The sequence below is a fragment of the Lactuca saligna genome, chromosome 2 (assembly GCF_052625555.1).
Source record: "Lactuca saligna cultivar CGN05327 chromosome 2, ASM5262555v1, whole genome shotgun sequence".
Lineage (NCBI taxonomy): Eukaryota > Viridiplantae > Streptophyta > Magnoliopsida > Asterales > Asteraceae > Lactuca > Lactuca saligna.
In genome coordinates this window covers 86,569,917-86,597,164 of record NC_136418.1, presented here as the reverse complement: position 1 = coordinate 86,597,164, position 27,248 = coordinate 86,569,917, and the positions used below count along the sequence as shown (strand labels likewise).

Here is a 27,248-nt window from a genome sequence, read left to right as displayed (position 1 = left end):
ATTAAATAACGAGGATTTGGATTTACAGAAAAATAATATATATTGTCTACATAGTTAAATATAGACAATTAAATAGATAGGAGGGACTGTGGATTTGTTATTTATTTCATATGGGCCTTATTAGTATGTTTCAAACAGAATTACAAATGGAATGCTTCCTTTCTTGGATGAGTTGGCCAGTTGGGGGAGGCGCAACATTTGATTGCCCCCCTACTGGCTCCGCCACTGCCCAATACTACGCACCGAGTCGTCCATGTCGCTCCGTCCGAAATCCAACGTGTGCACCTCGTACGCGGAGTGTACCTCCGAAGGTATGCCCATCGTAACCGAGGACCAGACCCCTATCTAAAGGGTGCGAGGGTTGCCTTATTTTTTTACACCACAACCATTCTCTTTCTCTTTCTCTGTCTCTGTCTCTCTCTATCTCTCTCTAACTTCACTCTAAGCCTCCCTAATCTCTACTTCCCTAGTGCTAAGAGGCGAGTCCCGGAGCGCCAGAAGGCTCCAAAAAGAAGAGCTTTTCGGCTCAGAAAGTTTCCCCCCCGCAAAGCGTCTAGGGAGCGCAATTGCTAGAGCACTTCCCTCGAAAAACCTCATCACTTCAATACCGGTTTCTAGCAAACCCCTATGTAAGTGAGATATGCTTACCCTACTTTAAGTATAGTTTATGTTTAAATTTAGTATCGTTATTATGAACTTATAATATATATATATATATATATATATATATATATATATATATATATATATATATATATATAATAAAATATAATTATAGTGTTGTTATAATACATTTTTAACTACTCGCGGTACAGGGATTCCGGTTTGAAGGTTCGCCTGGGTTATTGGATTTCCGAAGTGCTTAATTGCCAAAATGGTCATGCCCTCCGGTGTTTCATGTCTGGCCGGTGTCTGTACATATTGGTTGAAAAGTATTGTTTAGCATTTATAAAATGATATTGTTTGTAATTAGTCGCTATAAATATTAGACTAAAATCTAGTGGTAATGATACTAGGTTTAGTCGAAAGAAATAATATTGTTAGAAGCGAAGAGCTGTCCGAGTTTGGAGTCACCACTTTGACAAGTGAGTGCATAGTTACTTTCATATTACACATAGATATGAAGTATTTAACATAAATTATGTGCTATTTGTGCATATTATCTGTGTTTTTGGTATCTATGCTGGATGGACGATTTATACATGTTTACTTGACTTAAACTGTATATGTATTTTTATACCTATAAATGTATTGGGTAAAGATGGGTAGGTGAAAGATGAGATGATTGATGAGAGATGATGTAACATCCATAAAATTTGAGCCAACCGCAGACTGTTCTAGACAATCCGGTAGAACGCTAGCAGGCTCACAACCTATAGGTATATTTGAACTACGTGTTCACCAGAAGTACTCTAAATATCTTGGCAACTGCGCCTAAAGGATAATATTGGCATATGTGCCTAATTTTTGAACCACGTGTTCACCGGATGTATTCCAAAAATCCCAGTAGCTATGCAATTAGCGCCTTATGAGAGAACATTGGTAGCTATGGACTTAGTACCTAATGGATAGTATAGGCAGTTGTGCCTCACATATAACATTGGTAGCTATAGACTTAGTGTCTGTTGGATAAACCCTGACATCAATGGACTTCGTGACTATTCCTTAGGGCAGTCCTTAGGAATAAATAAATTATGAATAATGTAAATCCTTAAGAATAAATAACATAATAGGGACGGGAAGCTGGGTTTATTGTTTAATAATTAAACATAATAATTATATTATTGTGGGTTGAAAATCATATGTACTCACCAGGTTTCCCACCTGACCCACTCATTTTAATTGTATCACATGTGTCGATATGAAACTGCATTATACTAAGAGATTAAAGGAGATGTGAATCACTAGTGTAAATAAATGTAAGGTCTGTTTATGCTTATGTTTCTGTATTGACGATGACATCCCAAAGTTTTAATATAAAAAAAAAATACATTTCTTCGGAACTGCTTTGATGATATATATTTTGGGATCAAATTCCGCACCAGCAACAGACTAACCCCACCATAAAAATTGTCTGCGTTTAAGGTACGCCCTACGATTTCCTCAAAAACCCTATACGACAAAAAGAAAAATCAAAGGACTTACCGATGACTATGACATCAGTTAGGTGTTAGACAAGAAAAGGAGAAGAAGATGAAAGTCGCCATCGATGTGTGGGTTGAGCAACCTGGTGGTTGAATGAAAATTGATTGTGTTTGGAGAAGAGGAAGAAGGAGTGTGTTTGGGGACATAGGGACTTCTAATTCGTTGACCATCAAATATTTTAATGTAGGGTTCAAAATTTAAGAGAAAATAAGAAGCCATGTTTAAATTGTTATTTAAAAAAAACCACGCAGACTAAATATAAACAGTGAAACCGGAATCAAATTGCATAATTCCTCTATTTAATAGGTAAAATGATATTTTTAGGGCCAATTGTGCAAGAAAATTACTTTAGTGACTAAATCGAACAATTGACGAAACGTTAATGTGCTACAATGATATTTTTCCCATAAAATTAATGGTTATTCTTTAATAAATATTATTTCCAAATTTTTAAAATTCATGCAAAATTTTTGGACATTACAAACTCACACCCCCTTAAACACGTTCATTTTTTTTTTTTTTTGTAATACATATAACTCCAATTTAATAATAAGTACCCATGTACTAGTTGCACATAAATCATGTATTATCGAATGCCATAACAAAATTTTGAAATTTAAAGGCCTCATTTTTTGTATTTGTCCCTAGCCTCAAATTGGTTTGGACCGTCTGTACACTTCCGACAAACCCCATACCCTACAAGTACAATCACCGAGCCTTCGCCTTAGTGCGATATCGGTAGAACTTTTGTTTTTGATAACAAATTAATAATGGATCTCATCGAGCAAAAAATATGGCTACCGGCGCAATCAGAACATATATTTTACGATGAATAGACGGATTGATACGGTCACATGCGTCAAGGTGAGAAAAAAAATGGGTTTTATTTGTTTTTTATTATGGTGTCTACAGAGCATCCTTTAAGGGTGTTACCATGTTATCGTGAGAACCTTCAAAACAACGGCGATGTACATCTTAAAATATGATATATTTTTACGCTATAAAAAGTGGATGAAAGTTAATTCCAAAATTAAATGGGTTTTGCAGATATGGATTAGTTTGTGATAACGACAAGTTTGTTTAAGGAGACTGAGTTTGTATCTCATACAATTTGTACATGATAATAAATGCGTGATATCTTTTATGAGTGATATGTTTTAAGATTTCTTTTTTACCCTATATATTAAAAAGCGCACGCACTCAGAAAATACGTTGACAATTAATTCGAAAATCAAATGGAATTTCAGAAACCAATAGTTACGGCATTTTTGTTATTAAGCCTAGTCATTAGAGTCTTTGCTGATTGCAGTTGTGAAGACGAAGAAATCCACGGCAACAAAAGCGAAACCCTTAAGTACAAATTAATCGCACTTGCTTCCATATTGATTGCGGGCGGAATCGGCGTATCTCTACCTTTCGCTGGCAAAATCTTTCCGGCCTTATGCCAAGAAAAAGATGGTTTCTTCCTAATAAAATCATTCGCTGCGGGCGTGATGCTGGCTACAGGTTTTATCCATATACTTCCAGACGCGTTCGAGAGCCTGATGTCTCCATGTTTGAAAGAACAGGTTTGGGGGGATTTTCCTTTATCTGGGTTTGTGGCTATGATTGCAACCATTGTGACGTTGATGTTTGAGAGCTGGTCAGTGGCATGCCATCCTAAGAATCAGACGGTAGCAGTTGAAGGGGTTGACGATGAAGAAAATAACGTTGGGGTTGTGACTGTTCACATGCATACAACCCATCACCATTCTCACGCCAATGATAATTCCCAAGTTTATCGATATCGGATTATTTCCCAGGTAAATTACTAGATCTTTCAAATCTTTTTGTTTCTTTTGAACGACAAAGTTAATTGAAATAAAAATAACTAGGCTGCAAACAGATAAATTATTAAAGACACTAATTAAGATGAACCAATCGACGATATCCTTTAATTATGTCTATAATTAAACTTTAAGGTGGGTTACAAGAAGTAATATATTGGTGAAAATATTATTTATCTTTTGGATCGCAGGTGCTGGAATTAGGAATTGTCGCTCATTCAATAATTATAGGATTATCGTTAGGTGCTTCCAAAAGTCCGGAAACCATAAAACCACTTATTGTTGCTTTGTCCTTCCACCAATTTTTCGAAGGATTAGGCCTCGGTGGATGCATCTTTCAGGTAAGGATATTATCAACAAATTAATTAGATTTATTTTAGTCTACATAATTGGGTTCAATATCAACTATGGCTACGAATAAATCCTATATATATAACATGGTTCACTTATTTCAGGCAAAAATCAAGTCACTTGCGATTATATCAATGGGAGCGTTTTTCACCCTTACGACTCCAGGTGGAATTGTAATCGGAATATTGATGAGCAACAGCTATAAAAAAAACAATACAAATTCTCTTATTGTCGAAGGCGTGCTAAATGCTGCATCTGCTGGAATGTTAATATATATGGCTCTTGTCAACCTACTTTCTCCGGATTTCAATAATCCCAGGATGCAAAACAAGAAGATGCTTCTACTTGGTTCAAATGTTTTTCTTCTTCTTGGTGCCGGCTTGATGTCTCTCCTAGCCAAATGGGCTTGAGAATATATTGTTTTCACTGAATGGATTTGTCAAATTATAATTTCCTGATAACTAAGAGCATTAATTTTACAATTGTTAAAATGTTTCCAGATTCATCATAATCTTCATCATCATCATGTGATTCTTTGTTTCTCAAGAAAATTTAAATGATTAATGAAACAAAACAATGATTTTAATGGTTTATAACAATAGTTTTCTGTTACCCACACCGAAAATTTGTACCGATCCTTCTTCCATTAACACCACATCAAGATCAGCACTTGGCAGACGGATCTAAATCAGGTTAAACACCATCACACTGAGAAAAAAAAATCGAACTTTTTAGTGTTGTAATTAAAATTACAAAAATATACGAAGTGCATCTATGGTGGACGAGTCCCATAACATCTTTCTAAACACAAAATGCCGTTGTAGTTTAATTTTCAAGGTACCAAATTGCCCTGTCTACATGCCAAAAACATTAGGTAAACAAACTTTACCTAGAATATGTTAACATCCTCACAAAAAAAACCTAACCTTTAGTGACGACAAAAAACGTCGCAATTGATGACCCATATCGTCGCTAAAGGGTCGTCACTATTACCTCGTGGTTAATACTCGTTTGTCGTCGCAAATAGCATCGTCGTCACTAAATGTCCCTGCCATCACTATTGGCGCCATCTCTATTAGTATTTGTCAGAGTTTTTCCGGCTACTCTTCCCGGAATCAGTAGTCGTCGCAATTGGTCATTGTCGTCCTTAAAGGTATCGCTGCTAATGTTTTTTTTTTTAAAAAAAAAAAACAATTTATTTATGATATGAGTTTATATATATAGAGTAAATTACTGAAATCGTCCCTGCGGTTTGGTCAAAATTGCACGTTTGGTCCCTAACTTTTTTTTTGCACTCGGATCGTCCCTATGGTTTGATTTTGTTGCGTTTTTCGTCCCTATGGTTTGATTTTGTTGCATTTTTCGTCCCTTACATACATAAAGTTAGGGACCAAACATGCAATTTTTACCAAACCATAGAGACGAAAAACGCAAAAAAATCAAACCACAGGGACGATCCGAGTGTAAAAAAAAGTTAGGGACCAAACATGCAATTTTGACCAAACCACAGGGACGATTTCAGTAATTTACTCATATATATATATATATATATATATATATATATAATAATAATAATAATAATAATAATAATAATAATAATAATAATAATAATATGGAAATTTGATAAAAGTACAGAAATACATACCACATTACATAAAACATCTAACTATAACACATTACATAAACTATCTAATAAATCCAAAAGAACATCATCCATAACAGAAAACAAAAAAATACTATGTGTCTTCTCTTCCTAATCGTTGTTTTCCTCGTTCATTTGCTTCTTAAATGAGCGGATAATATATCCAATTGCCGTCACAAACGTCGGGTTTTGAAAAAAAAACATTCACATCAACATCCTACAACTAAGTCACAAGCACATTAAGTCATTAACAATTTAAAAAACTATCAAACTATCAAATTGACCACCAACCGAATTAAGTCGTTAACAATCTAATAAACTATTAAACCGTCAAATCAATTAAGTCTTTAACAATTTAACAAACTACCAAACTACCAAACTACCAAAATTTACTATAAATGCCTCAAGTTCTTAACAATATAGCAAAGCTACCAATTTTTTTATGAATTTAACAAGAACCTGTGTTGGTTGCAGTGCTTATAACTATGACTACTACTAGGAAGGAGCACTTGTACCTGCTGAAGAAGGAGGTTTAGGCCCAATGCCTCTCACATGCCTACGTTGAGCACCTAATAATTTCTCAAATATTAAAGCTAGATGTTTAGTATTTTTATCCTTTGCAGGTTATCAGCCGGTTGCATACATACATGGACTAGAGCTGACAAAAATTGACCCAACCCATCAACCCAACTTGAATGTAACACCTAAAAATTTCATGCCAATTTAAAGGTTTTTCAAAAAATTTTAAAACCAATCATCATTACAAAGTTGTTTTCAAAATATCTAACATCAGAGTTTTCCCAGAAACATAAACAAATCATGAGGAGTTGTATGATCATGCCTTCGCCTTGCTGCGATCACCTGATGTACCTGAAACAATAAACTGAAACTATAAGCCCGAAAGCTTAGTGAGCTCCGCCAAAATACCAAATCCATACCAAATTAACCACAACCAATAACAATTTCAGATCAGCATGTATAATCAGCCTTCAGCCTGACTGCACCGCCTCACAGGGCCTACAGCCTATCTGGACCGCTCCCGAGCCTTCGACATGACTTGACCGCCTCGCAGGGCCTACAGTCTATCTGGAACGCTTCCCGGGTATGTTGTCGTACAGCACAAAGCAGAACCGCCCCAACCCAACCCCCAATCATTGAACATGTGCACATAAATACCATACGCTAGCTCATATCATATAATAGTCAAAGCGATCTAACATATCACTAATCATAGCAACATCCCAATAACCGGGATACAAACCTAACCGATCACTAACCATAAGCATACCATTATCCTAAATACCAGGATGTAATCAATAAATATATCATGCCATAATCCCGATACAATGTATAAAGGGCCGGCCTTGGTGCCTTAGACCCTGTTGATATAGTGAGGATAACTCACCTCACAATGTCGCACTGAAAATGATAGGCTCAAACTCTCGAATCACCAACACGAATTCCACCACATATAGTTACCATAAAACCCTTTTTCCATAAATCTCCAAATTACCAAAATACCCCCAGAGGTCAACTGGTCAACCCTGGGGCCAAGGTCAAAGTCAACAGTCAAGGTCAACAGCCCTTGTTGACCCAAATTGTTGAGTGCAGTTCACCGACTTGTCGAGTTCTTCCTGAACTCGAGAAGTCGTGAAATCCTAGGTTAACTAGTCGAGTTCCCTTATAACTCGTCGAGTTCATACGTGTCCAAATGTTGAGTGAAACTCTAGCCGACTCACCGAGTCTTCGACATACTTGCCGAGTCCAGGGCAATCTTCAACGGACACGCCGAGTTGTTCATCAACTCGTCGAGTTCATGCCTATCTTCATATGAATCGCCGAGTCCCTTCAATCCTTCATCCATACAGATGCTTTTTAAGCTATGCTAAGGCTCCACATTGTAGATCCAGCTTCCCATGGCATGTTTATCACGTAAAGTTGCAAACTTTATGTGCATGCAAGGCTCTAAATGACAAATGTAAGATTATAATTAAGTTTTACACTTAAGGAGAGCTTCATGCAGGACCAAGCTCGAAACTTTATGAACCTAGAACCCAAGAAGGGTCCAGATCTGAAGTTGCAACTTCAGATCTAGCTCATACACCACAATATCATCATAACCAAGCCAAAAATACCCTGAACTCCACCCAAATGAGATCTAGAAAGAAATGAGGTAGAGGTGACGAACTGATACCTTCAAATGATGCTAATTGAGGTCGATTTCTGATCCCCACAAGTTCCATGCTTCTAGCCACTTGTTTCTCCAAGCTGTCCTCAGTAAGATTCACCTCCCATTACTTATAACACACAAAATGAAGCACACACACGGATTAGGGTTCGTTTGGTTCTCAAAAGACTGCAAGGGGGTAAAGGGAGGCTGTTGATCCTTTAAAAAGGGTGCAAAACCCCAGTATTAGGGCTTCATCTGCCAGCTCTTACTCGTCGAGTCCCTTCTTGGGCTCGGCGAGTGTCATTAAAACGTGTGGACTTACCCGCTACTACTCGAAGAGTAGGGCAACCAACTCGTCGAGTAGGCGAGTAGCCCTTGAAACCAAGAACTTTATATTAAATCAATACCTGAAAAATATGGGTGTTACAATTCTCCCCCACTTGAACTAGACTTCTCCCTCGAAGTCTGCCGCGGCGAACAGTTCCGAATAATGCTCCCGCATCTGCGCCTCTAGCTCCCACGTCCACTCGGACCGCATATGATGTTCCCATTGTACCTTCACCAAAGGTATCTCCTTGTTCCTCAGAATCTTCATCTTTCTTTCCAGTATGACCACATGCCTCTCCATGTAATTCAGGCGCTCATTGACCTGAATGTCATCTAGGGATTCCACCGTCTCCTGGTCCATAACGCACTTTCGCAATTGAGAAACGTAGAAGGTGCTATGAATCCGACTAAACTCCTCCGGAAGCTCTAACATGTATGCCACCTTGCCAATCCTGGCAATGATCCTTAATGGACCAATATATCGGTGACCCAATTTTCCCCTCTTCCTAAAGCGGATCACACCTTTCCAGGGCGAGACTTTCAGGAGTACCATATCATCGACCTGAAACTCTAACTCGGATCGGCGCTGGTCGGCGTAACTCTTTGGCCGACTCTGAGCGGTCTGCAACCGCTGCCTAATCTGCTGAATCTTCTCAGTAATCTACAAGACCACCTCTGTCCAACCCATCACCCTGTGTCTAACCTCACCCCAACAAACCGGGGTGCGATATCTCCGCCCGTACAACAGCTCGAAAGGCCAGGCGCCAATGCTGGAATGATAGTTGTTGTTGTAGGCGAACTCTGCAAGCGGTAGGTGGGAATTCCAGCTCCCACCGAAATCTATGACACACGCCCTCAACATATCCTCGAGGGTCTGAATGGTTCGCTCGCTCTAGCCGTCTGTCTGGGGTGAAATGTTGTGCTGAAGTGCAACCGCGTACCCAGTTCCTCGTGGAACTTCTGCCAGAAGCGAGAGGCAAATCTAACATCCCGGTCAGAGACATTGGAGAACGGAACCCAATGAAAAGCAACGATCTCGCGGACATATATGTCGGCCAATTTCTTGGCCGGCAAACTCTCTCGTATGGCCAAGAAATGGGCACTCTTGGTCAATCGATCCACGACGACCCATATAGCATCAAACCCCTTTGCCATTCTCGGCAACTTGATAATAAAATCCATCGTGATCTGTTACCATTTCCACATGGAAATCTCCAGGGGCTACAGCTTGCCTTGTGGCCTCTGATGCTCGGCCTTGACCACCCTACAGTTCAAGCACCTCCTGACGCACCAAGCGATCTCTCACTTCATGCACGACCACCAGTAGCTCAATCTCAAATCCGTGTACATCTTGGTGGACCCCGGGTGAATAGAGAAGTGAGACTTATGAGCCTCCTCCATGACTGTCTGTCTAAATCCACCAGACATCAGAACCCATACCCGACCGCACCGGGTCAATAATCCTCGTCTATCCTGCACAAACCGGGTGTTCTCACCCATGATCCTTTCGAACCTCCAGTTCTCCAGTCGCATGCCCTCAACTTGGGCATCTCTGATCAAACTCACAAGCGGAGAATCCATCGCTATCCTCATACATACCGCTGGAATGGGAGACCCACCTGACTTGCGGCTCAAAGCATCCGCAACCACATTCACTTTACCGGGGTGGTAAAGGATCTCGCAGTCGCAGTCTTTGACTACATCCAGCCACTTGCGCTGCCTCATGTTTAGGTTTGGCAGATCCATGATGTGTCTCAAACTCTTGTGATCCGTATATATGGTACAACGAACCCCATACAAGTAATGTCTCCATATCTTGAGAGCGAACACCACCACTCCCAGCTCCAGATCATAAGTAGGATATCTCGTCTCATGTGGCTTCAACTGCTGCGATGCATAAGCTATCACCCGTCCCCTCTGCATGAGGACCGCCCCTAAACCTGTGATGGATGCATCACAGAAAACCACGAAATCGTCAACTCCCTCCGGGAGTGTCAAAATTGGAGCCTCACACAACCGCTGACGGAGGGTCTCAAACGCCCTCTGCTGCTCGGAACCCCACCGAAAATCCGCCCCCTTCCTCGTCAGACGAGTGAGGGGTACTACAATCTTAGAGAAATCCTTTATGAAACTCCGGTAGTACCCTGCCAATCCCAGAAAGCTCCTAATGTCTGAGGGAGATTTTGGAACCTCCTACTGCATAACTGCCTCGATTTTGGCCGGGTCAATTAAAATCCCATCTTGGTTAACGAGGTGCCCGAGGAACTGGACCTCTCGTAACAAAAACTCGCACTTCGAGAAATTGGCGTATAGCCGTTCTTGTCTCAGAACTCCCAACAACTCCCTGAGATGCTCCTCGTGTTGCTCCCGAGTTTTGGAATACACTAAGATATCATCTATAAACACGATGACCAAGCGATCCAGCATCAGTCTGCAGACTCGATTCATCAGGTCCATAAATATTGTCGGCATGTTGGTGAGCCCAAACGGCATCACCACAAACTCGTAATGACTATAACGAGTCTGAAATGCGGTCTTCTCCACATCCTCCTCTCTGACCCGGACCTGATGATACCCCGACCTCAAATCTATCTTGGAGAACCAAGATGCCCCCTGCAACTGATCAAGGAGATCATCTATCCTCGGGAGTGGATAACGGTTCTTCACCGTCAACTTGTTCAACTCCCTATAATCAATGCACATTCGGTGCGAGCCATCCTTCTTTCTGAGAAAGAGGATCTGTGCGCCCCATGGATAACTAATCGGTTGAATGAACTGCTTGCCCAACAGTTCCTTCAGCTACAAAGACAGCTCTTGCATCTCGGGTGGTGCCAATCGGTACGGAGCCTTGGCGATAGGAGCCGCACCTGGTATCAAGTCGATTTGGAACTCAACCTGCCTCTCTGGAGGTATTCCTGTCAACTCCTCCGAGAACACGTTAGCAAACTCCCTAACCATTGGAACCTCTAAAACTGAAATCTGATCCCTGACCCGCGTATCCACTACATACGCTAGATAACCCGCACACCCGTGCTGAATACACTGTCGAGCCCTGGCGGCTGAACAAAACCTTGATGCCACTCCGGTTTCCTCACCATATACAACCAGTTCTCCCCCACTTTGGGTTCGAACTACCACCCGCTGGCCCTCACAGTCAATTATAGCACCGAATAGACTGAGCCAATCCATGCCTACAATCACACACACCTCCCCCATGGGGATTGGAATCAAATCTATCAGAAAGGACACCTCAAAAATATCCAACTCACACCCTCGATAAACTGAAGAAGCAGAAACTATTGGGTTTTAGTATACTACAACATCCTATGGTGTACATGCAACCTTATAAACCTTGGATCTATGTTTTCTCTATTATACATGTAAATATGAATATTCCAAGGTATTACCCTATCTAGCATACAATCCTTGATACTTGGGTAATATAACAAGTTAGAATACATACCTTTTAATGAAGCTTGAAGTCTTGAACTTTAAGAGCTTAGCCCTAACAGTGTGGAAGCCTCAAGAGGAATCACAAATCACCAAAACACCTTGGAAAACCTTTAGAGAATATGGATACTTGGCTCACACTTATGAAATCGGTTATTGCCCTTTTTAGTGTATCTACGCTAGCCACTAGCCTAATTTCATGAACCATAAGACCCTTTATATAGTGTGGAGGATTAGGGTTAAACCCTAATACCCATGAACTTTCATTTTCCTAGGATCCATGAGTTAAAGCTCCATGGACTATCCATGAAGACTTAGCCCAACCTAAATGAGCTTGGCCCACTACACATATATATATCTAAGAGTCCATATTTAATAAGTTCCTTTTGATCACTTAATGAATTATAAATTAATTCTTGATCAATACTAATTAAATAATATGATTATATATTAGTATATTAGAACTTATAATATATTAAGATAAATCATAAATACACTATTCCCCAAAGACTGTCCATATAAATTGTGCCGGTGAAGTGCAACCTAAATGGACCATGCAGGGTCGGGTCAAGTACATACCAAATATACTTATGGACTTAGACAATAATCCAATAGAAACCTCGTGTTCGTTGGAGATAGAGACTCGCAACAGACACTCTAACTCGCCCACTGGCACACTGAACTCCTTACTGAATGACTGGGATACGAAGGACCGACTCGCCCCCGAGTCAAATAAAACCAAGGCAGGCAAAGAGTTCACTAAAAACGTACCTAATCACAGGTACAACAGATAAGCATAATACAATTATAACAATTTAAAATAAAAGAGAGAAACATACCAGCAACCACATTTGGTGTTGCCCTGGTCCTCTGCGGTCAACTGGAAAGCACGCCCCTGAGCCTTCGGAGGCTCTATCTTGACTGACCTCCCATACATTATCCTCAATGTAGCCGACACTGGAGCCTGCGCCGGCCTGGCTGCAAGCTGTCGACAGTTGGTCTTCACGTGACCATCCTGATGACAGTGATAGTATAACCTCATATCCGATGCAGGGGCTGTCCGGCGACAATCCCTAGCTTAGTTGCCCACCTTGCCACACTTGTGGCACCCACTACCCGTCCGAAAAACTCTGGGATAACTCTTTTCGCACTTTCCACAAGTGAAACTCTTATGGCCCCTGATCCTAGCATCAGCGGTCTTAGACCGCTTAGGCGCCGGCTGCGACTACGTCGGGGCCTGCCGCTACTCCCTCATTTGCAGCTCAATCTCCAACTTACTCCGCCTAATGGCTTCCTGCAACTCCAAAAGAGTATCACATCACTGGGTAGACACAAACTGATGGATGTCGGTCTTGAGCATGCTTAGATAACGGGTCATCTGAGCCTGCTCAGAAGCAAACACTAGTCAGAACATCGCACTCTCCGTGAACATGCGGGTGATCTCCGTTCATGAATCCCCCTCCTGTCTCAAACTCAAAAACTCCTGCGATAGCTGTTCCCGCTCGACCCGTAGAATGTATCGGGGGCGGAGCATATCCCTGAACTGCTCCAAAGTAACAGTAGCTCTTTGATCATCAGTGTACGACCCAATCGCCGATCTCCACCAGTTCTTGACCTTGGACCTTAGCAGGTTTAGAGCACACCTGACCTTTAGGTCAGTAGGACACAAGCAGGTAAAGAAACACCCCTCCACATCTGCAATCCACCTCATCACCTTGATGGGGTCCTGTGTCCCATCAAAAGTAGGGGGCTTCGTGTTATCGAAGTCCCTATATTGGAAGCCCCAAGTGGCTCCTCCTCCTCCCCCTGCCGTTGTTACAGCTGATGCAGCTGCAGCGGCAGCCGTCTCCGCAAGGGCTGCGTATCGCTCGTCGAAGTACTCGACCATGGCGGTCTTAATGGACCATAACATCTCCGACAGCTGTGCCCAGAACACCGCAACAACACATCATTAGGAGTTGTAAGATCATGTCTTTGCCTTGTCGCGATCACCTGATGTACCTGAAACAATAAACAGAAACTGCAAGCCCGAAAGCTTAGTGCGCTCCCCCAAAATACCAAATCCATACCAAAATAACCACAAAAAATAACAATTTCTGATCAGCATGCATAATGAGCCTTCAGCCAGACTGCACCGCCTCATAGGGCCTACAGCCTATCCGGACCGCACCCGAGCCTTCGGCATGACTTGACCACCTCGTAGGGCCTACAGTCTATCCGGACAGCTTCCTGGGAATGTTGGCCTACAGTACAAAGCAGGACCGCCTCAACCCAACCCCCAATCAATGAACATGTGCACATAAATACCATACGCTAGCTCATATCATATAATAGTCAAACTGATCTAACGTATCACTAATCATAGCAACATCCCAATAACCGGGATACAAACCTAACCGGTCACCAACCATAAGCATACCAATATCCTAACTACCAGGATGTAATCAATAAACATATCATGTCATAATCCCGATACAATATATAAAGGGCCGGCCTTGGTGCCTTAGACCCTGTTAATATAGTGAGGATAACTCACCTCACAATGTCGCACTGAAAATGATAGGCTCAAACTCTCGAATCACCAACACGAATTCCATCACATATAGTTACCATAAAACCCTTTTTCCATAAATCTCCAAATTACCAAAATACCCCCAGAGGTCAACTGGTCAACCTCGGGGTCAAGGTCAAAGTCAACAGTCAAGGTCAACAACCCATGTTGACCCAAATCGTCGAGTGCAGTTCATCGACTCGTCGAGTTCTTCCTGAACTTGAGAAGTCGTGAAATCCTAGGTTGACTCGTCGAGTTCCCTTATAACTCGTCGAGTTTGTACGTGTCCAAAGATTGAGTGAAACTCTAGCCGACTCACCGAGTCTTCGACTTACTCGCCGAGTCCAGGGCAGACTTCAACGGACTCGCTGAGTTGTTCATGAAATCGTCGAGTTCATGCCTATCTTCATATGACTCGCCGAGTCCCTGCAATCCTTCATCTGAACAAATGCTTTTTAAGCTGTGCTAAGGCTCCACATTGTAGATCCAGCTTCCCAAGGCATGTTTATCATGGAAAGTTGCAAATGTTACGTGCATGCAAGGCTCTAAAGGCTCTAAATGGAAAATCTATGATTATAATGAAGTTTTATACTCAAGGAGGGCTTCATGCAGGACCAAGCTCAAAACTTTATGAACCTAGAACCCAAGAAGGGTGCAGATCTGAAGTTGCAACTTCAGATCTAGCTCATACACCACAATATCATCATAACCAAGCCAAAAATACCCTAAACTCCACCCAAATGAGATCAAGAAAGAAATGAGGTAAAGGTGACGACTTGATACCTTCAAATGATGCTAACTGAGGTAGATTTTTGATCCCTACAATTTCCTTGCTTCTAGCCACTTGTTTCTCTAAGCTTTCCTCACTAAGATTCACCTCTCAAAACTTATAACACATAAAATGAAGCACACACACAAGAATTATGGTTGGTTTGGTTCTCAAAAGACTACAAGGTGGTAAAGGGAGGCTGTTGATCCTTTAAATAGGGTGCAAAACCCCGGGATTAGGGTTTCATCTGCTAGCTCCTACTCGTCGAGTCCCTTCTTGGGCTCGACGAGTAGTTCATTAAAACGCGTGGACTTACCCGCTGCTACTCGAAGATTATGGCAACCAACTCGTCGGTATCGCTTATTACACACTCATTAAGAGCAACGTAAGTAAAAGGTAATATATGACCACATTAATTATTCGTGTGTCCATACGGTATCGTTTATTACACACTCATTAAGAGCAACCAAACAAGTAACTATAAGTATTTTTTGGTCATGTTTAGTGTATTATGTGTGTCTAAAAATAAACATTTTGTCAATGATAAAAGAAAAAAATCTATAAGTATAAGTATGTTTTAGTCACGGTAAAACATATTATCTGTGGCTAAAAGATAAATCATGTTCATGAAAAAAGGAAATACTTGTAATTATAAGTAATTTATTGTTACTTTTTACAATCTGGTGTATGCATAAAAGTAAAAGATAGTCATCGTAAAAAAAAATTATTGTAAGTATTTAGTGATCACTGATTAAATTATTAGCGGTGTAAAAGCGAAACAAAAAAAAAACAAACAAAAACAAACAAAAAAAAAACAAACAAGAAAAAAGAAAACAAAACTTTGATTAAATATAAAAGATGTGACTATGAGCATTTTATTGGTAATTTTTAGAACACAACCATGATTTAATCTCTTATGTGTTTTAATAGTTAACAATAGTCGTGATAAAAGAACTAGTTGATTGAAGAAGTTTCCTATGTTAATTTGATCCACATTTTGTATTGTTTTAAAGTTATTCTTCAAGAACCGGTTGATTGAAGAAGTTTACTCTATTAAATCCTATGCACATAAGGTTTTTGATGATTTTATTATTATTATTTTTTAATTTGTGAATTTTAAAATTTTAATTACATGCATAAATTGATGTATAAAAAATAACCATAATTTCCTATAAATAAGAGTGATAATGGTTTTATATTAGTTAGTTTTGTGTTTACATAAAATATTAATAAGAAAATATATAGTTTTCAACTTTAAAATCAACAAAACATTATTTACATTTGGTTAGAAGGATTTTATTATATTTACAAATAGTTTTTGCGTTTATGGTTACTATCAGACACCACTGCATAAGACCATAAGACCAAAGGGGAGTTATGAATATATGGCTAATAACAAACACCACCACCACCTACCGCCACTGCCGCCACCAACTACCGCTGCCACCACCACCGCCACAGCCACCACCACATACCACTGCCACCACCGCCACCACCCTCACTTGTCACCGCCACCGCCGTCGTCACCACCACCCATCATCACCACCGCCAACCATCACTACCATTGTCTCCGACACCACCCACCTATCGTTGTCGCGACCACCACCACCACTTACTATCACCATAGCAACCACCACCACCTATCGCCGCCGCCACCACCATCACCACCCACCTGTCGTCGTCGTCAACACCACCACCACCACAATTTACTGCCACTGCCATTATTCACCGCTACTGCCACCGCCACCCAACACCTATCACCTAGGGGTGTTGATCTGGTAAAATTTTCGGGTTTCGGGTAGAACGAGTCGGGTAGTTCGGGTATTTCCTTAAAATAATAATACCCAATACCCGACCTATATTGTAACTCAGGTTCTCGGGTTTCGGGTATTCGGGTTTTAGGTTGGGCCGGTTACTTTCGGGTATACCCGAAAATTACTTAAGCATCACTTATTGATTTTTTTTTTTTTTTTTTTTTTTTGTATTTCAGTTCCTTTAATAAAAATTAGGTAACAAAATATTTCATACAATTAACAAGTACATATACGATAACAATACAAGTCATTTTAATATGTTATGTGATTTTTGCATTCTATTTCAAATTTGGATAAAAAAACCAGTTTATGGAGTACATGATCAATGTTTGATGAAATTTGGATCAACCAAACATGTTACATGATTTTATGCAAAAGGAAAATGAAGGGGAATCTAACATCTTATTCATTTTCATTATATTTGTTGTAACATTCTATTCAAAACGAAGTCATGTAACATTTGGTTTAAACTATAAGGAACAATAATTATGTAAAATAATGAAACAACTTTAATAGTTATTATAACTAGTGTATTAATTAGTTTTTTTCTAAATCGGGTATTCGGGTATACCCGAATTTTTTTAAAATTACCCAATACGTGACCTATTTAAAGATCGGGTTACCCAATTACCCGAATTTTTAAACCCAAAACCCGATTTACCCGAACCGATCTACCCGAATGCAAAACGGGCCGGGTCGGGTAATCGGGTATTGGGTACTTTCAACAGGCCTAAAATTGATCATTTATGTCTTTTTGAACAACTTGCAAAAAATGACCTAAATGGTCAAATTGACCGAAAGGATCTAAAAATGTTGCAACTCCTTTCTTAAAATCATCCCTTTTCTGGTACGGAAAACCGATACATAACCTTATTAAAGGCAGAAAACACGAAAGCATTAAATGCAGAAAAAATTACATATAACAACATCAAATTAAGTACCAAAGTGTTATAAATCCGTACAAATATCAAAATAAACAACAAAAGTGTTATAAAGTTATGTCATAACAAGTCTAACATACAAAACACAAAATAATCTGACAAACCATCATCTTCGCTCCCCTTGTTTCCTTCTTGATCATCACTTGGTGGCTTCCCCGAAATGAAAAACCACAATAAGCTCCTCCCTACACGTCGGGTTGTTAAGCGTTGCATGAAGATTTTCCATCTACATAATAAATAACAACATATATAAACTTATATGTTAAACTACCAACATAAACAAAAACTACCAAAGTACATTACGATTTCTTGTACTTAAATACAAAAAATACCAAAAGTACATTGCTATTTATTACACTTGCGACATAAGCACAATTACCGAAATCAACATGCTTTTATTGATCATTATATATATATATATATATATATATATATATATATATATATATACATATAGCGTTAGGTATTAGTTAGGAACCAAAGAACCGATCATGGGAGTCAGAAATCATAATGATCAATGACAAAGGGAATGGATGTACATTTGTACAATAGATGCAAATATATTGAATTATGCAAAAGAATCCGACCTCTTTACCAAAAAAAACTCAACTTTTTTTTTTGTTTAATTTTTTACGCCATGTTGTTTATTGAAAAAACAAATCGAATATATTGTTGTTCACGATTTTTCATCCTCTTTCCATAGAGATTTATATTTATATATAAAAAAACAAAATTTTTATTCAAAAAAAGAAACTCACCTCTTTTGTTCAAAATTGAAGTTTATTTTTATCAATAAAACTAAGTATACCAAAGGTCTTAATTTTTTGTTAATGAACATCAACAAAGATTTAATAAAAAAAAACCTCAATCAGTTCAGATTCGTACTATGAATCTTCTAAATATAAACTGTAAATATTTCAATTTTAACATGCACAAATTAATTTAACGAAATTTGCCTATGAATCAAAATATATTTTCATGTAATTTTATGATATTTTAACGTTTTGATTACTAATAAATTAGTATTGTAAAATAAACAAAACATATTTATTCACAAAATAATGAATTGGTTTTTTTTTTTTTAAAAATCATGAACAATGGTATATTCGATTTTTTTTTCGATAAAAAGTATGGTCTAAAGAAAGTTAAACCAATGAAAGGGAGTGAGTTTTGTTATAATCTGATGCATTTTCGTCCATTGTAAAATTTTGCAGCTATTCCTTTTGCCGATGATTGTTTTAAATTATGACGCTTTAGATCGGTTCATTGGTTCTTTGATTAATAATAGTTATCTATTGAACTATATATATATATATATATATATATATATATATATATATATATATATATATATATATATATATATATATCCATTGTAAAATTTTGCAGCTATTCCTTTTGCCGATGATTGTTTTAAATTATGACGCTTTAGATCGGTTTATTGGTTCTTTGATTAATAATAGTTCTCTATTGAACTATATATATATATATATATATATATATATATATATATATATATATATATATATATATATATATATATGTATGAGACTTTGAAATCAAATAGTGCAAGAAATTAATAGTTCTCTTTGATTACTTTCTAATTATTTTGTGCTAAACAAACTTAAATTCAAGAAATACCAACGTACATCGTTATATCTTGTACTTGAACAAAAACCAACTACCAAATTTTTTAACAAATAATCATCATTAAACAAAATTACTAAATCAACATATATATATATATATATATATATATATATATATATATATATATATATATATATATATATATATATATGAGACTTTGAAATTAGATAGTCTTGCTTAATTGCGATGGTTGTGACTGTGGTGGTGGCTATGATGGTTGTGTAGTTGTGAAAACGGTAGAAGGGTTTCGGCCGATGCCTCTAATATGGATACGCCAAGAACCTAATACGTTGTTAAAATAAGTTGTTTCTTCAGCGGTTGTTAAATCTCTTTCTCCATTTAACCCTTGAGTTTGTTCTAAGGCCTGTTGCACTAACTTATTATGTGTTTTCCAAAAATTATTGAAAATTAAGTCTAAACAAATACTTTATTCTATGATAAGATTATAATTAAATTCTTACATATTGTTGCTCGGCTACATTACTAACAAATACATCGTTTTTATCGGTATTAGTAGTGCGGAATGTTTCAAGGTTGAGTTTAATATTAAAAATTAGATTATATTTAAGTAAATAATTACATATATCGTACGTTACCTTTTTATTGCAAGTAATACTATACGAGCTCGACCCCCCACGGTTTGCATACTTTTTCAATTCATTGACTTTTTTGTTTCTTTTTGAAGCACTTTTGTGTTCATCCTTTGGAAATACTCAACTGCTTTCATCCAATCAGTAGCTATATCTTCCAAAGGGTAGCTAATGCTCTCAGGATATCCTCATACCCTTCAATTGTCAAAAAATATTATTTTGCATCCTTTACGGTCTCTAAAATGTTTTGTTAAAGTCGTGTCAAAACTATCTAACAACTTAACACTCTTTGGATCCATGGAAACCTGATCCAAATAAAACTTATAAGGTCACACCTTATGATCTCATAACTCAAACATTCTATACTCTAAATGATCAGCTCTAACGCCAACGTCAACGTGTAGTCATATAATCTAATGTGAACTTTGGATATTAGGTAATTATACGTATATGTTTAGAATAGATAGCATATTTGAAATCTTTGTGATAACAATTGTTTCTTAGTATATATTAGATACAATCACTTAATTGAAGGGATATACTTGTCTAATTCAATATTAGGATGAAACCCTAATGTTAACAATTTGGTGACCATATTTGTGACAACCCGTTTTGTTGGTAAAAACAACCTCTTTCTTGGTGAAAGACAATTTGGTGAATTCTATATTCTCTTTAGTTTGTTGTTCTTTATTTGCCTAGTTTCAATTGGACAGAAACTTGGAATCATGCAACTTGTATTGTACGATAAATCAGAACCCTCATCTTTTGGAAATTAAGACTAATTCCTTGTTCACATATAGATGTGAGTAAAGTGAATGACTAGGGGATCTAGTACACATTGTTGTGCATTGGTCAAGGTACACTACAAAGAACAATAGGACTATTTGTCATGATTTACTAAGAGTTTAGTAAACATGGTTATGCTTACAAGATTAAGCATAATTCTGAATCATTGAAAAGTTTCAATGTATAGCAAAACGAATATGAAGAATTTATTAGGCAGAAAGATAAAAGTTTCTCCAATTTGAAAGGAAAGGAGAGTATTTTAGTATCATGTTTTATGATTATCTTAATGATTATGGAAATCATATCACAATTGAACCTCTAAGGAAACCTTAGTGCACTTGCATGACTAAGAAGAGGAATCGGAAATTGTTAAAGTGGTTAAATCATTAAAGTGAATCATACTCCGTTCCAAAATTGAGTCTTAGAGTCATACTCCAAGATTGTTCCTTGGGTGACACATCTTAAGTAGGTTTATAACACATCATGAAATATGGAATATAAATGTTTTCTAACTCTTGCATATTTCAAATTGGTAGTTGTGATGTTTTGTCTAAAACAAAGACCAACTAAGACCAATTATATGAAGTGTCATTCTTGATAAGAATTTGCACTAACTCCTGAATGTTTGTTTGTTAAGGAGTATTTCTTGACAAGAGAATCTTATATGTCAAGAAGTCAGTAGGAGTCTTGAAGATCTTGAAAAGGTTCAGAAACTAATCAAGAATAAAACCTATTGTTTATCGCTAGCACAAGATTTGATGTTTGTAACCTATCGTGTTGACATATTCTTTCTTCTGCGTTCATTCCAGCTAAAAGTTGACTATGCATGTGAGTTTCGTGAGTTCTCAATTGTTTGCATAAGGCAAAGCACACTACTAGAAAACAACCCTTTAATGACGTGCAAATCATGACACTCTGTGATTTACAATACGCAAAAGCATGTGCCCTAAAAAATAATGTCAACTCTTCTAAAATTTTGCATACGGCGGACACGTCCGAGGGCTCACGTGACATAAATTGAATATCATCACAATGAATATACATGAATCATAACATAAATGTCACCATGCATCAATATATTACAACTGGAATTGTTCACCTCAAGTGCATTGTTTTAACATTACACATTCATAACATAAATTGTTAGAGTGCTTCTAACAACATAACATCCTAACATTACTTCATATTACTCTTCCGCTTACCTGTTACTTGAGAATACAAGTTATTTTGGAAAAACATCAACATATGAAATGTTGGCGAGTTCATAAGCAATGTTGTGATGAAATGATTTGTGTAGTTTGTAAATCCTAGAAAATCCGATATTTTCTGAAAAGACTATTGTATATCAAAGTGTGAAGATCCATAAGTTGATGCATGAATGATTTCAAAAACATATATATATATATATATATATATATATATATATATATATATATATATATGAAGGGTATTTTGTATTATAGTTATAAATCTCGAGCAAGTAGTATTGAATTCCCTAGAAAACCCAATGTTTTCCGATGTTGAAATGTATTGATGATTACTGATTTTTGTAAAGTCTTAACAAATGAATATTGATTAATCCACATTGTATATCGTCCTAATTTTGTCTACTTTGATTTCTCGTAAGCCTTAGCGAACGAAGAGAAGGGGAGCATTATGTCCCACTACTGTCGTAAGTACCTTAGCCTGTCGTGGATGCGAAAGACACGATGGTCCAACTCGCATTTGATTACTGTGACCTTACTAGCTTTTCTAACGGGACACTTTGGCCCACTAGCACATAAAAGCTATTGAAAGTCCTTTTATAAAATATTGGGTCATTGTAGGCCCAATAACATATAAGCGTTATCCCTTTGGGCCAAAAAATCATGTTGGTGGGCTTGCAAGGCCCAACAAGCATGATTTGAAACTCATAAGCCCAAAGTTTGTAGGTTTATTCATTTTAGTCATCACATATCTATTGGAGAGTTTTGATTTAACGATTGTTGTTTTGTATTGATTCGAGACCGAATCAATTCGTTTATAACGATATTTGGTGTTGAATGTGTATTCGTTTTCCGTTTTGTCCGTAATCGTAGATCTAGCATTTTGTCTTAATGAATTAATTTGTTTCAAAGTATGATTTTGAACTTTTCACTATCTTTCTTTTATAAAAATAAAACTTTTAGTCCTTTATATAAAAGAATTTGATTTCTAGTCCTTAAAACATTTTCTTGACACTTTTGTATCATAAACTTGTTGAAAAGACAGTTTTAGCCCAAAATTTATTTTGTTAACAGCTTTAGCCTTTTCAGAATGGAGTTTCTCGGTTAGAACCCCATATTTTGCAACTTTTACAATTTTGGCCCAAAATATAAAAAGTTTACATTTTTGATCCTTTTTGGAATTTAAAAGTATTTTTGAACTTTGAAATAGTTTATTTCACTTCTTATCCCCTATTTTGCAGAATATTACATTTCAGCCCATTTAAACTTCAAATTTCGCCATTATGGGCTTATTAGGCCGAAAAGCCCAAATTTAGCCCATTAAGCTAAAATTTTGCATTTCAAGTCCTTTGAAAATTCTAATATTCAGAAAAATGATTATAGAAACTGTTTTGACTCATTTGACCCTCAAGAAACTATGCATTGATAGTTTTTAACCCAAGTTTTGTATTTTTGACAATTTAAGCCCTAAAATGGGTTTTATGTTAGAATATGTTCCTCATAACCTTATAAGCTAATTTTCTTGACTTGTTTACTGTAAAATAACTTAGATTATGTTTGTTTTGTTTCTCATGTCATAGATCTCGAGTTAACACCCCTTTTGGTTACATATTTATCACAAAAACACATAAAATCACACACATACATGCATAAAATCACACATAGCATACACATACACATAGATCTACACAGTTTCTTGTATTATCCCGCATAAAACATATGAAAACCGAAAAGAGAGGGGTATGAAGCTCACCTTGAGTTGTGTTTTCGGTTTTGAAGAGAGAAAAGAAGAAAATTTCAATCCTAGCAAGTCTTCATGGTAGATCTCGAGTTTAGTGGCTTCTTGGATGTAAGATCACAAGTTTGAATATATTTAGAAGAGATTTTTAATGAAATGAAGTAGCTAGATTATGGATCCAAGCAATATCTTACATTAGATGATGTATTTGTGGGAAGATCTTCTTGAAATCTCCCTTAATCTCGAAAATTTGATGAATAAATAAAAACCTTCATTCTTTTAGATCAAAATGAGTTCTTAAGTTTTTATTTCAGGAAAATTGAAAATTGTTCGAATTGTGTAATCATCAATTACTGACAGTGGTAAACGACCCAAAGCAATTTGATTATAATTCAATTCGTGATGATCATAAGTAGAAAGTTCATATTCTTCAGTCATTGATAAACAGTAAGGATGTTCTAGTAAGAGTTTGAGAGAATGGAAATGAATTTTGTGAGTGTGTGTGTTGTGTTCGGCCGAGAGGTGAAGAGAGGAGAGAAGAGAGAAGATTGATGAGATGGTTGCATGGAAATATGGGAGAATACATGGAGAACCATTAAGTAAAAATTAGGTGGCACACCAAAAGTCAACTCCTCCTTCTTTGTGGGATTGGGCTGAGAATGGAGAGGGGAAAAGAGAAGATGATTGGGCCTTACATGCTTAAGCCCATATCGTGACTTATTAGATGATTTTTGGTCCAAAATAAATCAAGGTATAATTTTTATGATTCATTAGGGCTAAATTAAATTGGTTGTGACCCATTAAGGCCCATTAAAGTTAACCTAGTGTATTTTGGGCACATAAGGCCCAAAAGTATTAAGTTTCATGTATATGAGTCCAATTAGGGCCCATTAGAGAGATCTAGATTCAAGATGGATAAATTGGAAGTTTATTAGTCCATTAGGCACAATAAGGAAATCCTAGTCCAAAATGGACTTAAATTGGGATTTCAAAGGTTTCCATTTCTTTGTTGACCATTTGTAGTGCTAGAATGAAGTATTTGATGAAGTTTTGTTGTTATAGAATAAGGATCATGCATGTTTTCATGTTATTGATTCATAGTTGTTATAAGTGTTGTATATACAAGGCCTCAAAATTCCTAGTTGTGACATCATCCCCCCGTTAGAGGGAATTTCGTCTCGAAATTCTTTTGAAAGATAGATTTGAGAATGCGATAATAGATGAGGGTACTTCTTCTTTATTTGATCTTCGCGTTCCCATGTGAATTCTGGTCTGCGTCTCTCGTTCCATCGAACTTTCACAATTGGAATGCGGCTCTGCTTGGTACGCTTTACCTCTCGGTCCATGATTTCAACCGGCTCCTCGATGAACAGAAGGTTCTCATTGATTTCGATTTCCTCTAATGGAATGACGAGAGTCTCGTCGGATAAGCACTTCTTTAAGTTGGAGACGTGGAACACAGGGTGTACATTGCTGACCTAGGCGGGTAGTTGCAATCTATAAGCCACTGGACCGATTCGGGAGAGAATCTCAAAAGGTCCAATGTATCGAGGGTTCAGCTTGCCCTACTTCCCAAAATGAATCACTCCTTTCCAAGGAGATACTTTTGGTAACACCCTATCTCCGACTTCGAATTCCAAGGGCTTTTGCCGTTTATCGGCGTAGCTCTTTTCTCTGTCTCGTGATGATTACAGTCGTGCTCTGATCTAAATTATCTTCTCGGTCGTCTCACGTATGATTTCCGGTCCCGTTAAGGCATTGTTTGGAGTCTGCCCTCCCGCTAGTTGGGTGTCTCCTACCTCAGCCCAGCACAACGGTGATCTACATTTACGCCCGTATAATGCTTCGTAAGGAGCAACTTTGATACTTGACTGATAACTGTCGTTATACGAGAACTCGATCAAAGTCAAGTGGGTATCCCATGATCTTCCAAAGTCTATCACACACGCTCGGAGCATATATTCTAGTGTTTGAATGGTTCGCTCGCTTTGAGCATTCGTTTGTGGGTGGTAGGCAGTGCTCATATCGAGTTGCGTTCCCATAGCTTTCTGAAGCGATTGCCAAAAGCGTGAAGTAAATCTACTATCTCTATCTGAGATGATAGATACCGGTACTCCGTGGAATATCACGATTTCTTTAATATATATTCTTGTCAGGTGCTCCATCTTGTATGATTATTTTATTGGTAGGAAATGGGCGGATTTTGTTAGTCTATCAACTATTACCCAGATCGTGTCCAAACCGTCTGTCGACTTGGATAGTTTGGTCACAAAATCCATGGTAAACCTTTCCTATTTCCACTCGGGAATTACTGGTTACTGTAGTAATCCGGAGGGTTTATGATATTCCACCTTTACTTTAGCACAAGTGAGGCACTAGCTCACATAAGTGTCAATCTCTGCCTTCATATTTGGCCACCAATAATGTTGCTTAACATCCAAGTACATTTTGTCTGAACCCTGATGGATGGAGTTTCGCATCTTGTGAGCTTCGTTCATGACTACCTCTCTGAATCCCCCAAGTTTAGGGACCCATATGCGGTTCATGAAGTAATATGCTCCATCTTCCTACACCTCCAAGTTCTTCTCCATTTCCACGCAGCGCTTCACTTGTTTTGTTTTCCGCCTTCATGGCATCTGACTGGGCTGTTCTGATTTGCGAGGTCAGGTGGGACTGGATGGTTATCGAGAGAGTTTTCACATGATGGTTTGAGTATTCTTTTCGACTCAAGGCATCGGCTACCATGTTAGCCTTGCCTAGATGGTACTTTATTTCACACTCGTAGTCGTTTAGCAGTTCGACCTATCTTCGTTGCCTCATGTTTAGCTCTTTTTGATTCAAGATGTGCTGGAGACTTTTATGGTCGGTGAAGACAGTGCACTTGGTATCGTAAAGGTAGTGTTTCCAAATCTTCAGGGCGAAGAACACTGCTCCCATTTCCAGATCGTGGGTCGTGTAATTCACTTCGTGCATCTTTAGTTGCCGGGACGCGTAAGCTATCACCTTTCCACGCTGCATGAGTACACAGCCTAAACCCTGATTTGACGCATCGCAGTAGACTATAAAGTCATCCGTTCCTTCGGGTAGTGATACCACCGGCGCACTGCAGAGTGCTTGCTTCAGAGATTGAAACACGACTTCCTGCTTGTCCGTCCATACGAAGGGTACGCCGTTTTGTGTAAGCATGGTAAGCGGTTTGGCCGTCTTAGAGTTTTGCGTATAGCTTTTTGCGTATAACTTTTCGGTTCGTAGGGCTTCCAGGATTTTTCGAAGATGTTTGTCGTGTTCTTCTT

At 38.0% G+C, this 27,248-nt stretch overlaps 1 protein-coding gene across 1 annotated transcript; it reads left to right on the top strand.

Annotated features, from left to right (window-relative positions):
* The first annotated feature begins 3,380 nt into the window (after positions 1-3,380).
* LOC145028933 (zinc transporter 1-like) lies at positions 3,381-4,837 on the top strand. The gene is made up of 3 exons (XM_078977620.1): positions 3,381-3,947; positions 4,163-4,312; positions 4,427-4,837. Exons 1-3 carry the CDS (start codon positions 3,381-3,383, stop codon positions 4,730-4,732), a joined length of 1,023 nt encoding a protein of 340 aa, XP_078833746.1. The 3' UTR covers positions 4,733-4,837.
* Positions 4,838-27,248: the final 22,411 nt, after the last annotated feature.

Excerpts from the sequence above, each read along its gene's own strand:
- LOC145028933 (XM_078977620.1), top strand. The coding sequence starts at position 3,381 with ATGGAATTTCAGAAACCAATAGTTACGGCATTTTTGTTATTAAGCCTA. Across the intron at positions 3,948-4,162 it reads GATATCGGATTATTTCCCAG|GTGCTGGAATTAGGAATTGT; the intron begins GTAAATTACTAG and ends TTTGGATCGCAG. Across the intron at positions 4,313-4,426 it reads TCGGTGGATGCATCTTTCAG|GCAAAAATCAAGTCACTTGC; the intron begins GTAAGGATATTA and ends CACTTATTTCAG.